Below are 16,867 nucleotides of genomic sequence, written 5' to 3'. Positions count from 1 at the left end.
CATTAAAATGAAAGAAAGTCTGATTTGAACACAAAAATCAAATTTACTTTCATTATCATAAATAACAGATATGCAAGGTAAACTATTTTCTATGAGTCTGGATTGTTTATAACTAAAAGTACTAAAGGACACCAATTCTACCTCTCACCAGGTCAAACAGAAATAGAACTAGTCAAACCATGAAAATATTCCAAAAAACCCTAAGAGTCAGTTTTGTATCACAGTGGTTCTGGTCCTAGTGCGTTAAAGATGCTAAAACAATCTTTCAACACTTTCCAGTACTGCTACCCTCACAAGAACATGGTTTTACATGCAATCGTCAGTCTCACCTACAGAGAAACTATAAAGGTGTATTTTTCACTCAGAATTCCAGTTCACAGTATTTGCTTCAAATCACAGCAATTAGCTTCTCTTCACATATTTAGATTTCAGGATAATTCTGAGTTCATTTTTCTATTCCAGATAGATGTCTTTATTCTCACTTACAACACCGCAGGCATCAGCATTTAACTACTTTTTATTTTGTCATTTTAATACCAATCATACTATTTTTTTCCATTAGGTTTAATGCCTTCATTTTGCAAAATAATGTGCAGCATATTTTTTCAGACCATTTGAGTACTGTTAAGCAAATACAGTTGTGAGAGATAATTCAGTAAGATTATACAGAAATTTTATTCTAGCAATTTTTAAGACAAACTCTACTACTGAAAAAATCTGGCTTTTTTCAAATTTAATTACGAGTGAAATTATCTAGAAATATTACCTGTAATTGGAGCTTCAACTTCTATCATTGTTTTTTCCCTACGTAATATTGCAGCACCCTCATTGATGATTCTAAGTGCAATTTCTTCATCCACTCGGCCTTCTTTTATCAAGTGGTTCTTCAAAATGTCAACCCTTGGTCTTCCATCTGTGTCAAACACTTCTTCAGATGTCAAGCGATGTGTTGGTGGAAAAGGGACAGCTAAAATTTAAAAAGAAGAAACAGTAGTTGCAACAATGCTATTTTAAAAATATACTCCATCTAGGATTGGATCTATCATGGAAGAGCTGCTATCCAAAGTAGCAAATTTGTCTTTCAATCAACTTGATTACATCATTAAAAACTGGGTGCTATCTGTGTATGTATTTTAAAAATGTATTTAAAAAATTAACACCTATAATGTGCAAGTTTGTAGAAACTATAAAACAGAGTTAGAAGGCACAATAATATATACAACATTTGAAAGAGTCAAAACTGCCTTTGCAAAGGGACATGATCCCTCTCCAATATACCGCCATTCTCTGAAGGACTCAACAAGTATTGGGGATGCAGGAGATCCATCTAATATCCACTCAGACTTGCAAAGGGCATTTTAAAATAAGCCCATCATCAAAGCCTCAAAAAACCAAACAACCAACCCCCAAAACAAACAAACAAAAAACCAAAACAAACCCAAAGCTAGCAAGAAAAGGATATAATACTGTTTGAAGGACTATAAATAAAAGGATGTAATAGCCAGCACCTGGAAGCCAGCAAAGGAAGAAAGTCACCAGAAGAGCCCCACTAGAATCTGTGATATTTAACAAATCCTTAAATTAAACTGAAAAGAAGGTATCTCATGGAGTGATTAGCCTTCAGGTGACAGTAAGTATTCCAGACAATGAAGAAAAGGCAGGCTATGAAAAGCTACAGAAGTCATCCATGCTACTGATTGACTCAGCAAAATATGACACATTAAATATTAATAAATGCAAATTAATGAGGGAAACAAATCCTAACTTTACATATAAAAATCGCAGATTATAAAATTACTATTACTATTCAGAAGCAAGGTCTTTCCTATAGTTCTAAGAGAATACTCGATGCTGACAAGTCAAAGAAACCCATAAAACTGAACGTTAAGAATTATTAGCAAAGGAACAGAAAACAAAAGAAGATGCAATTATGTCACTGATAGATCTAGTATGCAACTCTGGTTTGCCTACCTTATAAAGGAGAAAGAATAATTTAAAAAGGATTCAAGAACAATAATGGAAATAAAAAAAGTTAGAATGATTTCTGCTACAGGAATAACTAAGTAGACTAGGATTCTTCAGACTAAAACCATGAAAACTAAGGGGGGCTCTAACAGAGGTGTACAACAGCATTAATGGAGAAGGTGAAGGGAGAGCAGCACTCGCACACTCTCAGCCCCTGAATGGCAGAAAGGGGCAGGATGGACTCTGCCAGTTTGAAGTTCTGTCAAACCACTGACTAAGCAGCAGAACAAGTTCATACTATCAGAAAAAACTGTAATCTTGGGAGCCTACAACAATGCCACTGTGGGTTGAAACTCCTCCTTTGAGCTTGTTTTTCTTATTTGCCTGTTGCACTGTCTCTAAAAAGATTAAACTAAGAGTAGAGGCTGTCCATATACTAGACACAACTTTAGAAATTACTGGAAGTATCAGAAGTCCTTGGATCCTGGCTTACGGGTCAAAAGCAGCCATATGTGATCCATATCTCAAAGCAGCAGAGCAGATGAGAGGTCTGAGGCTGGGGACCAAACCAGGCCCAGCAACTGCTCAGACAGCACATCTGACGGCCAGCAGCTTACATGAATTCAAACAGATGAAATACGGATGTGGCACATGGGAGAGGAGGATACATCAGAACTGCCACTAAGCGGTGCATCAGAATATCATCACACTCATGCAGGATTACAGGAAATAAAATTAATCTGGGAAAAAAAAAAAAAGCCATACTACTATTGAAAGAGTGAAACAAAAGAAAAAAGGAGCAAAATAATTCAATTTCTCTCCATTTAAATATTGTTTCAAATATGCTTAAAAAGAAAAACTGGAGCAAGACATGTATTCAAAGATAAGAACAACCAGTAGTATGAATACACTTATAGATAGATCATTCATACTTTATTTTCTTACTCTCCAAAGTTAAACTTTACATTCCAAAAATCAATGTCTAAATACTAAAACATTCACTGACTTCATCTAAATTGAACTTCTAGATTACTAGCAACACATTGCTACCCTTCTGTTTTATGCAATAATAAAAATGTATCAATGAAACAACTGATGCATAAATCACATACATATATTCTCTGAAATCAAATGATACTAGAAAATAAACTAGCGAATTGTCTATTCTTCCTCTTATAAAAGTTTCTAACTAGGAAGAAGCTGAAAAATGTGCCTGATGTTACACAGTATAGAATAAATTTGGCACTATTTTTGGACATAAAGTATTTTATTAAAAGAAAAGCAATGGCATGTCTTTCCTTCCAGTCTCCTCTAGTAATGATTCAAGTTTCATTTGGAAGTGTTAAAATTCCATGTAGTCCAAATATTAATAAACTTAATGTATTTAAGAAATCAAAAGACAACCGCTTCTGTTCCATGCACAATTGTTTAAAAACATAAATCTGTCTCTGAAAAGAGAAATCCACCATTCCAACAAGATAAATTTAACTAATTTTTAGAAGCACTTAATTATAACCATGCAAGCATCAATTCCATCATTCACTGTTTTTTTAAACTTGACTTTCCAACCTTCATAATCTCTTAATGTTATTTTTGCATTATTTGGAAGTTTATATTAATCTGTACATAAATTAATTTTAGGCCATTTCTTCCGCCACTTTTTTCAACACATTATTTGTGGGCCCACAACTGCCTTCAGCAATGCAAATTTGAGCTCATCCTCTTATGAGAGACCAGACAATTCACGAAGTAGATTTCTCCTGCTAATTGTTACAAAAGCATTTGAGATCATACCTTCCCAGAACCAAAGTCAATCACCTCCAAGACACAGTTTTGTAGGAATTGTGCTTCATTAGTTCTAGCATTATTCCTAGCTAAGGACCTACTTAAGTGAAAGATGGCCCTTTTCTCTTTTTGGAGGTTTTCTGGGTAGATGCAGGGTATGGTAGAGAATGGTCTGTTGAGGTGACCAGCTGTTCTTCATTCTCTCATGTACAAATCATTACTGACTTACTATGACTGCCAATGGCTGCAGAATTCAGAAAGATGGTGTTAACCTCTTCCTTGTGACTGTTCAGAAATATTTCAGGTGTTCTAAACACATAGCAAGGGAAATTTTCTTCTCTTAATAAAGTTCTTATGTCCATGTAATATATTTTAGACTGGATTTGCACAAAAATTAATTCTGTCTATTTTAACAAACTACAGCTTTGAGTTCATCTAGCAAGTTACATTTTCTGGGAGGCTATAAAAACAGATGTTTCTGTCCAGTGTCTGGAAAGAACTGTCTCAAATTATTTGAATTAATAATGAAGATTCAAATTAAAAACTCTGTATATCCAGGGGTTATCCATAATGCCCCAAAATTACGAGTGTTAGTATCAGAAGTAGTTAAGCATCAGTAAAGTTGTATTTGCCTCATGAAAAAATAAAGTCTTAAGACTAGTTCCTCGGAGTTTAACAAAATCCTTTTCACACAATACATGTATTTTCCTATTGCTCAAGAAGGATTTTTTTTAGAATAATCTTCAGAGAAGGCAGAATAAAACATGGCTAAAGATTTTATCTGCATCACCCAGTTGAATAAAACAGTAACACTTACTATAAAAAATGTTTCTTTCCATTTTATACTTTAATTTTTGTCTCAACAATAGTTAACGCTATATTACAGCTCATACCTTTGAAAAATATTACAAATAACATTTTTAATAGGTTAGGGATGATAATTTTTGAAGCATGTAGACAATTTCTGCAAACTAATGGGTTTAATTAAACCTTTGATGAAGTAGTAATAGAATGTTATAGCCTAAGGAAAAAGAATTGCAGCATGATGTGTTCCAAGACAGAAATATAATCCATGTTTCAAAGTCTTTCTGCACAACCTGCGCTCTGGGGACTGTAGCGGAATGGTAATTAAGAGGAATTACCCTAAGGAAATAACATGGTGTTGGTCATTAAAGGATTCCCTTCTTCCATTCCCAGGAAAGCCAAGCAATAGAAAAGCATTTAGAGATTAATCTCTAAAGCAATACACACTGCAGTACAAAATAACAGACTATATCCTAGTAGTAAAAGTATAGATCTTAGTAACAAAGATAACACATCATGATTTACAACAACATACAGGATTTTCTAAAACAAACTGTTGCTTACTAGTCAAAATTAATCAATTTCACTTTTAAAATATGTATGGATATAATTTTAACTATATTGATTCAAAATTTTAAACACTAATTCTGGGGGAAAAAAAACAGTGAGTAGCTTTTGGGGTTTGTTAACAAAAAGGTTTTGATGGATTTTATTACTATTTGTATATGCACTTACAAAGAGGAAAAAAAATCACCTTTCCTTTATACTGCAGTACTACTTAAAACAGAGATACCAAAAGCAAAACCTCTAACCTAGTTCTACACTGACCTTCTACAAGCCTCTGGGTACATTTATACCTTACAATAAAGCATGCCACAGAGATCCAAAAGTTAGCACCAATCTGAGCGGATAAATTCACAGTACATTGTAAAGAGGTTCAAAAGTAGAAAAACTACATTAGCATGGCACTTTAGCCAATATACTAATCCCTACTGAGAGGTGCAGTATGGCAACTAACACAAACATGGTACTTCCAGACCCAAAGCGGATCTCACACTGCCTAGTAACTGAGTACAACAGTAGCTGCTAATGAAATCTTACATGTAGATACTGTAAATTTAAACCACGCTGATATATACACCCATTTTAATAACCTTGGTTAAATCTGGCTTGTATCAGTGACACTTTGTTGGAACAGGCTCATGAAACAAGATAAGATCAAAGCCTCTAGACTAATGGTAGAAAAAAGTATCAGAGACCAACCGTACAAGGTACTCTACTTCCACAGGCAAAGTATTTTCTCCTCTTAAGACCTTAAAACTTATATAATTATTTTTTTCTCTGACAGTGAAAGAAAATTAGCCGTTTTTGCTCTTATAACCAGGAGCCCATGACGCGTTCCATGAACTCAGCTTTGGCTGTAAAAGCACACTCAGCATCCCAGATTTTATTTTCTGTTTTAAGAGTGTTTTTGATTTCACAGATAAAGTCTCAGCTCACATTACTAAGGTTACTAAACACAGACATTGCGTTTGTAAAGAATTTATTGCTTTGGTGGTAGGTATACGTGAAACAGTATACAATGTTTGTCTCCACTAAGTGATATCATGTATCAATACAACCATGGTGTTCTGTGAAAACTTAGGACAGCATCCTTCATTTTGTCAGCAGGTTTATTACCACGATAGCATAGCTGTCTGCGGTTTTTCTGTCATTTGGTCAGGTTTTGTGGACTTTTGGTTTTATAAATGCATTGTGGTCTATGTATTGTCACTCAAAAGAATCACAAAGCCTAATACCTAGCACATCTTTCAGTCTGTCCCTGAAGTTTTCATGCCTCTGCCAACATCTATACAGAAGAGATGTAGCACCCATGACTGCTATGAGGACAGAATATATCCAACTATCCTTCTGCATTTGGCAGAAGAGATTTGAAAAGAAATAGCATAAAGACATCACAGATGGTCTATGGACCAGCAACCTTGAAAATATTAGTTAAGCACAAATACACAGCAGCATCTACTTGAATCAGAAAGCTAGAATCAATAGTTGTCAAAAGATACAAGTTACCCTATTCATCCCAAACAAGAAAGCACAGATTCAGCAGTTTCTTGCGAATTACGGTATTTTTCCTAAATGCCACAAAACCCATCCCTTTACTCAAGTTTCTTTGAATACACGCCACCTGCTATATTAACAAGCTTTCTAGAAGCAAGGAAAAATGACCCCATAAACTTTGAAACCCTACAAAAGCACTGCAGGCACTATTTATTTTATCCTTACTTACCACGTACTTGCAGTCTTAAAAGTTTCACAGAATTTTAAATCTCAAATGAACTACTGATATACCTACTATGCCATGGTGCATTCATCTTTTATACTGTCTGTGTAATTTTTCAATTAACTTGGTTGATGCTTTTAGACCATCATACTTATGATCACTGATAGAACTATTTTTCACTATTTTGTCCAGACCCTGAATAGATGCTTTTACAGTTTTTGCCTCCACTGCACCTTATTGCTATGAATTCCACAATTTTAATTACACATTATATGAAAAAGTATTTCACCTTTCCTTTATATTCACTTCTGGGAAATTTTGTTTAGTACTACTTTTCTCCTTTTCACAGGGAGACAAGAATTACAGTTGTTTCCTGTTCAACTTTTCCATTAAATACCATTCATGATGTAAGCAGTATCTAACTCCATCCCCTACTCAGCTACCCCTTTTCCAAGTCACAGATTTCTCATCTTTGTGGCTCCACCTTGCATGAAAGCCACTCTGTGCCTCTGAATATATCTTTAGATAAAGAAGAAAATCAGGAAGGGGGACCAAAATTACATGCTGCTGTTCAAGATGCACATATAACACAAGATGCATATAATGGTATGACGGTGCATTCTCTTTTTTCTAAACTGATCTTCTAATAATCCCTAAATTCCTATCAGCCTGTTTGACTGCATTAACATTTTCAGAATATTACCTACAGAGACCCTAATGTTTCTTTCCCGAGGTCACCGCCCTCTATGTTTAAGCAAGAATTGTTCTTTCCCTTGTAGAGTCTACTCTGCCTTTATCAAAACAGCATCTCCTGCAACTTCTTTGCCCAGGCACTCAGTCTAACAAGAGCTTTCTGAAACATCTCTGGAAGTTTGCTGTCCTGAATAAGTGTTATTATTTGACATTCACTCTGTTTTCTAATAACTTATGAATACATTTAAAGAGCACAGATGACATCTGTCAACCTCCCTCAACTATGAAAGTTTATTACCTATTAACATCCTTTCTTTTCTAACTAATTTTGATCCAGAAAAGGACATTTCCTCTTTTGCTTACTTTAAAGGCTCTGATAAAGGAACCTGATAAACAGTTTTGCCTGCATCAACCAACTCACTGGCTCCTCAAAAAAATTCTAACAATTTCTCTTTATTTCCATCTGTGAAAACTATACCAACTCCTCTTTAATACTTTATTTCCCCAGGGACATAGTTAGCCCACTCTTTCTTACAAGTGCTACGAGTCTGCTTAAACTAATCTGATCTAAAGCTCTCCAGTTCAATCTAGAGTTTTTTTAAAAAAATGCTGCTGTGCTCCATTTCTCAGACTCAGAAGATGAGTTATGCCACAGGCTATGGAAAATAAATCCGCAATTTTGCACCCAAAAACCCCAAAGAATTCCTTTGGATCTGCTAGACAAATACCTTCTGGTCCTGGGGTATTTTTTTTGAACATTTGTTTTGTTGATATGTTCTGAAACAACTTACATTTCAATGAGACAATTCTTTGGTCCCATTCAGCCATAAGAATTGACTCATGTGAAAGAGTCCTTAGTTCCTTATGCAATAGACACACATGTAAGTAGTTACCAGATTTTTCTGCTCTAGCCTTACCTTCCCAAACCTCATCTGCCAATTGGCCCTACTGAAATTAAGGCAGGCTTCCATTTCGGGTGGGTTTTTTGGGGTTTTGCTGTTATTTTTAAGATTCATTCACTCTAACCATCCTCTCTCTCAAACAAACAAACAAACAAACAAAAGTATAAGGCCAAACACTAACTTATCAGAATTCAGTTCTATTCCATTGTCTCTCCCAAAACAAAACTGAGATTTTTTTTTTTTTTTTTAAAGTATGACCTTTTAATACTCTCTTTACTCTGCTGCTTTTCTGGATCATTTTAGAATCATTTCTGACCATCACCATAAAGGCATTCTAAGTGCCTTGTAATATTTTTAAAATAGCTTTCATGCTGCCTGTAAGCATTTATCCTTTTACTTGTTTGTTTTTTTTTTTTAAATTCAGACTCTGAATTTTAAAGTTAAATACTGCAATGATTTCTTTATCTCCTCCATGGAAATCATTGCTAAAAAGTAGCTATTAGTACATTAATTTAGGATCCTGCTCAAGGCTATGAGTTACTTCTCTTCGGGATTCTCTGAAGAGTTGTTTCAATGAGCCACCATTTAATATCCAAAATTACTGTTTTTCAGACAGACTGTACCATGACTTTTATCCAAAACAAAGGAATACTGAAGCCTCCCATTTCCACAAGAACAGACATCATCTCCAAATTTAGCAAAAAATATCCATTAGCTCAGCATGACAAGGTCCTGTGGATTGCTTCCCAAAGCCTAGTAACACCTGTAGTGGGCAAAGCGCAATGCTGCGGAGGACAGAGTACTTCCAAGTACAACTTTGCGGTGTAGCTACTCACAAGTGGGTCAGAGAAGCCCTGGTGCTTCTCACCAAAGGAAAGTCAATGAAGGCTCATCCCAGCCATGCCCAGGACCACTCTATCCAACTGTCTGAGCTTAGAAGCACTTCTTCCTCCCTATCAGTGAAAACCACTTTACTACAAGGTAGTGAAACAGTTGCTTCAGCAGAAAAGATGCAATACAACCAAATTTAAAGTATGAAAGTCACATGCACTGAAAGGTCAAGTGCGCTGACAGAAGTCAGTCAATCACACAAAAAAAAAAAAAAAAAAAAGGCAAACCCAACCCCAAAACCAGATATAGCAGTTAAATATCAATAGCAGTTTAAGGAAAAAAAGATTTTTTTTTTTCCCCCTGTGATTTCGATAGAACATAATAGAGGAAAATACTATCTTCCACAACACAGTAAAACACTAAGTATCATTCTCCAAAGATGAAGAGGGTGCCTTAGAAAACAGTGAATCAAGACGACAGGTACATTTTCTCATCTCTATTAAAAAAAGCAGTAACAAAAGCCTCATCACAAGACACCTTTCGGGAACCAAATGCCAAAAACTCATTTTAGACATTTCAATTCCACAGCTAACCATTAATTTATAGGAAACTCTGTAAGTACAAATTACTTAGACAATTTAACTAAGCCATGAAAAGAGAAAATTTGAGCTTTTTATACACGTTAAAAGCAACCAATGACCTTTGATGATACAATTCATACTTGGGAAGGTATGCCAGACCAACACAGCTAGACTGTATAGACTGCATATTTAAAGCCATTATTATGTTTATTATATATATGTCTAATATGAACATTACACTTGATAACCTTTCAGATATTTTTCTAGGTGTATGCATTTCCCACTAATTGCTAAATATACAGGTCAAAATATAAAGGGGAACACATCCTAATTATTATCCTACCTTATTAGAAAAGATTAGTTACTGATGATACAATAATTTAACCATTTTTTCTTGGGTAAGCATCTCTTGCCCATTTCTGCCAACATATATTATTAGTGGTAAAGGATTTAATTTCTCATGGCCTCTGAAATTTAATGGTTTCTGTTATTTTTCCCCTCTTCCAGTAATACAGAGGAAGAAAATAAAGCTAAAATAAAAGCTAGAGATGAAACAGCGCAAATACCAGCAAGCATTAAGTCCTGAATTCGCATTTCCTCCCCAGAAGACCTAGTACATAGAGACCATGAAAGCTGAAATATGGACCAATACACAGATACACCAGATAATATTACTACGTTTTTCTCTGTGGCTGTTATCAAGGTCCTAAGACATTATAAATGAAATGCATAGGCATTTCATAGGCAATGAAATGCATAGACATTTTAAATGAAATGCTGCAATGAAATGCAGCAAGGAGAGACAGAAAGCCTGGGTGCCCCAAGGATGTTTTTTCTTGGGAACAGAGCTGGCACACAAAAAAAGTAACATTTTCAGGATACTTTTACAGTGTAAAAGTTTGTGTAATGTTTTTTTTTCTCCTATAGTGGATCATATTAACCAAAAGAAACATGAAAAATTATTGCCTTAAAAAGAATCCCTAAACCTTATACCAGGAAATAAATTCACTAATAATTATTAATAAATAAGTTGATACTTACAAAAAAGAGGCAATTTCTACAATGATTCATAAGCATTACAGGAGTTAAAAGTATAAGGCATTATGCAACTGTTTGAACTGTTATCTTAACAGTTTAACCAGCGCGCCTCGTCCACACATTTCCAGTATAAAAAATTAACACTTTTAGGTCCCCTGGTATGCAGTGTTGTCTTGACAAAAGCAGAGGGCCCACCTTAAGAGAGTATCGCTATATCTGTAATCTATTAATCATACAATAGGTAAGAGTATGGTGAACGCTTCTTGGTATGCGAGCGGCAACATATCTGTGAACAGGGATGTGACATAGTTGGTACATTTTAACATGGTTTCAACAAGTGTATTTATATTGCATAGATACTCCCACTCAGCACGGACATAACCTGCAGTCTTGCACCCCTGAGGTCGCTGTCTAAAAAAATATATTTCCAACTGCACTGCACCTAATGGGGCGGGACACCAAACCACCCTGTCCTTCATATCAAGAACACAGACAGCTTGGCACAGCTGTCCAGGCTTTCTCCAGAAGCCAGTGATTCAGCATTATAGGTATGGACAGGACAGGTCAACAGAAAGAATAGAAAAATGCCGCTATATGAACATTTAACTGGTTGTAATTATGTCAGATGAAGCTATCAAAGCCTGATTACCTTTACAATAGTTCTGTATCCTACACACCCAGGTTCAAAGGAACACTGTAACCCCAGGCTGTAATCCTGTTAGAATGAAGCAAGTCTTAACTATGATTTTAAACAGCCAGATGCATAGGTCATGTTTAACAAGCTGAATTACTAAGTGATTGGAAATCAGCAGGTTTTCCAGTGCACTCTGAAGTATCTAATCGCTTACCATTAGTTCTCTTGCATTGTTTGAAGAACTTAATTTGTTACAACAAATTGCGGTAAAGGTACAAAAATTCAGCAAGTCTAAACACCGTACATTAAAGTAGTACTAACGAGTACAAGTTTCCAATAGACTAGTTTTAACATTTTCTACTTTTAGTCTTGCAATTTGTTCAGACAAATCAACAGGTTAAGCAATCCAAAATGAGTAACAACTTGCTGCAAGCAAAGCTTTCCAGCTTACTGGAAAACATGCCGATTTCCAAAACATTCTATGGGATTCCAAGGCTTTAATTAAGACCTGCTGAAGACAAAGACAACCTTTTCATTTCTCAAGATCCCCCGTTATATAAAAACTTAAATGAACAGACCTCCACCCCTTAGAACTCAGTCAGACCCTGTGTTCCTAGGAACTTCAATCTTAAAAGCAGACTGCTTTGTGTACAAACATGAATTCCAATAGCCCAGGTCTGCTATCACAAATGTCCATGCCGCCATCATCAAATACAGTTCAGTATCAAAACCCTTAAGATCAAAATAAAATGATCTGTAATTTGAAATTCTTTGAAGTGTTACCTATGCCATCCTCTTAATTGACAATTTAGATCTAATGAATGTATTTTAGGACACTTTAGTTGCGAAGGATTAGTCTCCCCACAAATACTAAAATGACACACTTAATGTGCTCCAGAGCAAGGATCTTAACAGTATTTTGGTCGCTAGACCGTCTTAGTTTTGCACAGATGTATCCACTTCAAAACGTTTTACTTTTTCTTCTAAGAAGTATAACGTTCGACTTTTAAAGGCTTCCCATGAGATTGCACTACCAAGAAAGGCCACAAAGAAATAGATCAAGGTGAATTTTTTCTATCAGAACTGGGAACCTGAGACCAGCAGCCAATAGAAAGGACGGCAGCACCTTCCCACTCCCTCTTCCTCGGCACTGTCAGCTTCTGCAATTACAAGGATCTCCTCTGCGCAGACAGAGGAAAACCCCCGCAGAGAACGAGGCGTGAAGGGGCCAGACCCCAGGCGGGGAAGCCGGTGGCCCCCGGCCAGCAGAGCACACGCACACTCGTGCCAACGGCGCCCGAGCAGCGCATCTGGGCGGGATGCGCCAGGGCCGCGGACACTACTTCCAGCCGCGGCACTCAGACCCTCAGCCCCACGGGCAGCTCCAGGAGACGGCCTGCCCCGGGGCTCACCGCAGGCAGGGCCAGCCCCGCTGCCTTCCCGGGCAGCGTCCGCGCCCAGCTCGGCCTCCTCGCCCACAAGCAGAGCCGACCCCGGGTATTTCCACGCCCGTGCGGACTCCCCACACCTCCGCACAGGGCCGGGCAGCCCTCCCGCGGACACGCCGCTCCCAGCCCCACCTGTGGGCAGCCCGGCACGAGTCAGACGCCCGCGCGGCGAGCACACGCGAGGGCACCTCTCCCCACGCGCGGGCGGTCGCCCCTCCGAGCCCGGGCGCCCCCGGACACTCGGGCGGCCTCCGCCCCGCCGGGGGTCGCGGCCCCCGCCCCCCGCCGCGCCGGGCAGCCATGTTCCCCGCACCCGCGCCGGGCCCGGGCGGCGCCAGGCCGCGGGTGAGAGGAACGCTCACCCTTGACGGCGCGCTCGCTGGTGGCGTGGGGCGGCAGCAGCAGCACCTTGCTCCCCTCCTTGGCGGACATCGCTGGGCGCTGCCGGGCTCCGGCGGCGGCTGCTGGGCGCGGCGGCGCCTTCGTCCGCCTCCTCCGCCGGCGGGCTGGCGGGGAGAGGGGCGCGCGGCGGCCGGCGGCGAGGCGGGGCGAGGGCGGCTAGAGGCCCCGGGCGGCGGCGGCCCAGCGGAACATGGCGGCAGGCGCGGCTCCCAGCTCCTCGCGCAGCGAAGGGACAGTCCGCCTCGGGCCCGGCATGCACCGCGCCGCCACCCCACGAGGGGACTACGGGAGCGTGGCGAAACTCCTGGCTCCGCTGCGCCGCCAGCGCGGCCGTTAGGGAGCGTGGCGAAACTCCGCTCTCCCCGGGGCGGCGCCTCCGCCGCGGGGCGCGGGCAGGGGCGGAGGCTGCGGCCCGGCGCCTCCAGGCTCTTCCCCCCCCCCCCGGCCGGGGGAGGCGGGCGAGGAGCCGGGAGCGCCCCGCCGCGGCGCGCCCCCGCCCCCGGGACGGGCGGGCGCCAGGCCGAGCCTGGGGGGCGGCAACGGGGCCGCGCGGCGGGAGGGGGAGGGGGGAGAGGGGCGGCGCGGCGGGCGGCCCAGCCCGGCCCCCAGCGGGCGAGAGCCGGCGGCCACCATGGAGAGCTCCGCGGGGCCGCCCCGGCCGCCCCCCACTCGTCCAGCCGGGGCAGGGCGGGGCCCCGCCGCGGCAGCGCGGCTGGGGGAGACATTTTGTCAGGCGGCGAAGCCTGAGGGCGCGGAGGGGCCGCCTGCCCCGGCCGCTCTGAACGGTGATCCTCGGTCCTCCCCGGGCACGTCCTCAGAGGGAGGGGCTGCCGTCCATCCCCTCACCGGGGCGCCTACAACATCGTGGGAAGAGGCCCCACACCTTCACCCCTCGGGCAATGTTAGGTGCAGGGCCAGCCTAGGACAGGAGATGGAGGAGGAGGAGGAGGAGGAGGGAAAAGAAGTTCCCCCCAAGGAGGAACCTGAGCACAGCTTAGTGCAAGGTCCCAGCATCAGATAATTCAGCCAAACATCTCTGCTCCACCTTTGGAGCTGAACAACAGTGGACAAAGGAGGCAGCCAGGAGCAGGGACAGCCCTGGGTACCACAGCACCATCGGTCCCCTCCCAGTCCCTGACACCCCTCACAGCTGCATGGGAAGGCAACTGCACTGCACCACTGGCCTCATCTTTGCAAATGCAGTAGGCCACACCTCTTCCATTATATACAAACTATGCAAATTTTGTGTAGAGCAATAGGTCCAACCATATGCAGGGCATAAGACAGGGCTTTGCCTTGGCAGAAAGGTTGGTACAACTGTACTAAATCTAAACTAATCTGGTCATTCTTTATGACTATTCTATATTAAATTAACTGTACTGATGAAAAAAGCAATGTAGTTCCTGCACTCCTTTGTACCAGCTGTTAATTTCATCCTCTTTCCTCCAATTTAGTGTATCCTCAATTGTGCAGGTTTAACCTAAACTAAGTATCTGCCAACAAACTCAGTCAGATCTAGCAAACATCTAAACATATACATATAACCATATTTAATCAAATGCAGTATATCTAAAGAGTTGCTGCTTTGCATCTCAGCTAATAATACAGCTCTTGTGCATTATTGCTACTGAGCTCTGCAAACTATGTCACACAATAAATCAGGAATTTAAGAAAGAAAAGCCATACAGAGGTAACAGTTTCCAGCAAGGTCTTGGTTCTTGACTCACTGAGGTCCAAGGGAAAAGGATGACATCTGAGGTGAGTACCTGCCAACTTGAGCATGAAAAGCCATTTGGCTCAAGCAAAAATACATTAAAATTGATGGGTCACACAAGAGCTTGGTTTGACCTTGCTTTTTTATTACATGGCCAAGACACTCCAAGCAAGAAACTCTGAATGAAATATCACTGTAAAGACATTCAAGGAAGCAACTGAAATTTTTAAGGGAATCAGAATTATAAACCCTTGGGTTATTTATTAATGACACTTGTAAGACTCCAAACTTTTGGGAAAACAGAATTCTATTAATGCCATGTCCACAAGTAAAATGTGCGTGTGCATGCAAAAAGAGAGCTGGGATACATTAGAGCATCATGGAAAAAATCCTGGATGACTATTTTGGATTTAATCACTAAGCTTTCCAGTAGCAGGAATTACTACTTTATACCACATGTTCTGCAAATGTCTGTCATTGTACAACCAATTTAAACAGCCTGTTTTTTAAATAGAACAAAAGCTCATTTGCTTCAATAGCATGCATGTGTATCCATTCAGAATATGCAGTGAGAGCATGGGATAGGAAGGGCAGTAAGTAAATGTTGCTCCTATTGACTTAGCATTAGCTTAAAGTAGATCTGCTGGAACAAGGAGCAGGGGGAATGAATTCAGTCTCTTATTTAGAACCAAGAGAAGCTCGGTAATAAATGCAGTTTGAATGTTTGACAGCGTGAAACAGCAGAGAGATTCTCATATTATAAAGAAAATAATTTGTCCATACATTTCCAAACACACAGGGAGCCTGACACCTTGCTGAGTTTTGTCAGGAATCACCTCTTCACCTCACTTGAAGTGCAGTTGCAAGAGAGATGCCTCTTACCTCTTTCAATTGCTCACTTCTCTCATGAGCTTGCAGCCAACATGTGTCTTGTCTCCTGGGGTATGAAGTGAAAGGGGCTGATGTAGTCAGAACTCTAGTTGAGGAAAAAGCATAGCACAATTTTATTTTGTTATGATGCTGTGCCAGAAGGAGACGTTATCAGCTTCTAGGCAGCATACCTAGTGCTCTGCATGCTGAAACACTTCAGTCATATCCAGGATTCACTTGAAGAAAAGGCTCATACAGATGAAACCTTGCTGGTTTCTTCCCCCCCCAACACATCAGGTTGATGTGATAAATGGTGTTATGTCTCCCTACAAACCACACCTCCTTAAAGCATCACAAATAATAATTTGAATGACCATTTTTTTTGGATAACAACAGCTAGAAAGAGAAGTTAGCTAGCACAGTTACCTTGGGGTTTTATTGTTGTCATTTTTCTAACATATTCCATCTTGCCTCATTAAAATACAAAGCATGTGCCTTTGTCATTAGAACAATACCAAAACCTATATTAGGGAGAGAGAGAACTACAGAACTCTACCTAAGCCCTTTACCTTGTCATTGAAGCTTTTTCATGTAGTATTGCCTCTAAATCTCTTAGAGACTCTGGAAGGGACATTCACATTGCCCCAACTTACCTCATGGTGAAAGCAAAGCTGATTGATCTTGTGTTCAAGGAATCAAACAATTTCTACTAGCACCACAAGTAGCATTATGATTGTAGGAACTCAGGAACACAATTACACACAGAAACGTGGCCTTGCAGGTAGAAATCAGTGTGCCTTTATAAAACTGACAGTTTCCCACAAATCTCCCACAAATGCCAGACAAATGAAAGTATTTCTGAAAAGCAGAGTCACATTTTACTTCCTGTTTAGCTTTGCCACCAAGTGGCCATTCCATT

At 40.4% G+C, this 16,867-nt stretch overlaps 1 protein-coding gene across 7 annotated transcripts in view; it reads right to left on the bottom strand.

Moving 5' to 3' along the window:
- PPP3CB (protein phosphatase 3 catalytic subunit beta) overlaps positions 1-16,333 on the bottom strand; it is a 57,584-nt gene extending 41,251 nt beyond the window's left edge. For 2 of the 7 annotated variants that reach the window (XR_012044004.1, XM_072871599.1), the window contains exons 1-2: positions 13,325-13,852; positions 767-967 (exon numbers count right to left, since the gene is read on the bottom strand). Coding sequence is in view for 6 of the 7 variants with exons in the window: in XM_072871599.1 (XP_072727700.1) it covers positions 767-967; positions 13,325-13,394 (271 nt within the window). In the remaining variant the exon portion in view is untranslated. Of the gene's footprint in view, positions 1-766; positions 968-13,324; positions 13,854-15,960 lie in introns of those variants that run through there. The other 5 variants (XM_072871595.1, XM_072871596.1, XM_072871597.1 and 2 more) reach the window with 3 other exon arrangements.
- Between the last annotated feature and the right edge of the window lie 534 nt (positions 16,334-16,867).

This window comes from Ciconia boyciana, chromosome 8 (genome assembly GCF_034638445.1).
Source record: "Ciconia boyciana chromosome 8, ASM3463844v1, whole genome shotgun sequence".
Classification (NCBI taxonomy): domain Eukaryota; kingdom Metazoa; phylum Chordata; class Aves; order Ciconiiformes; family Ciconiidae; genus Ciconia; species Ciconia boyciana.
Note: the sequence above shows the minus strand (reverse complement) of the source record. Positions and strands in the feature narration are given on the sequence as shown.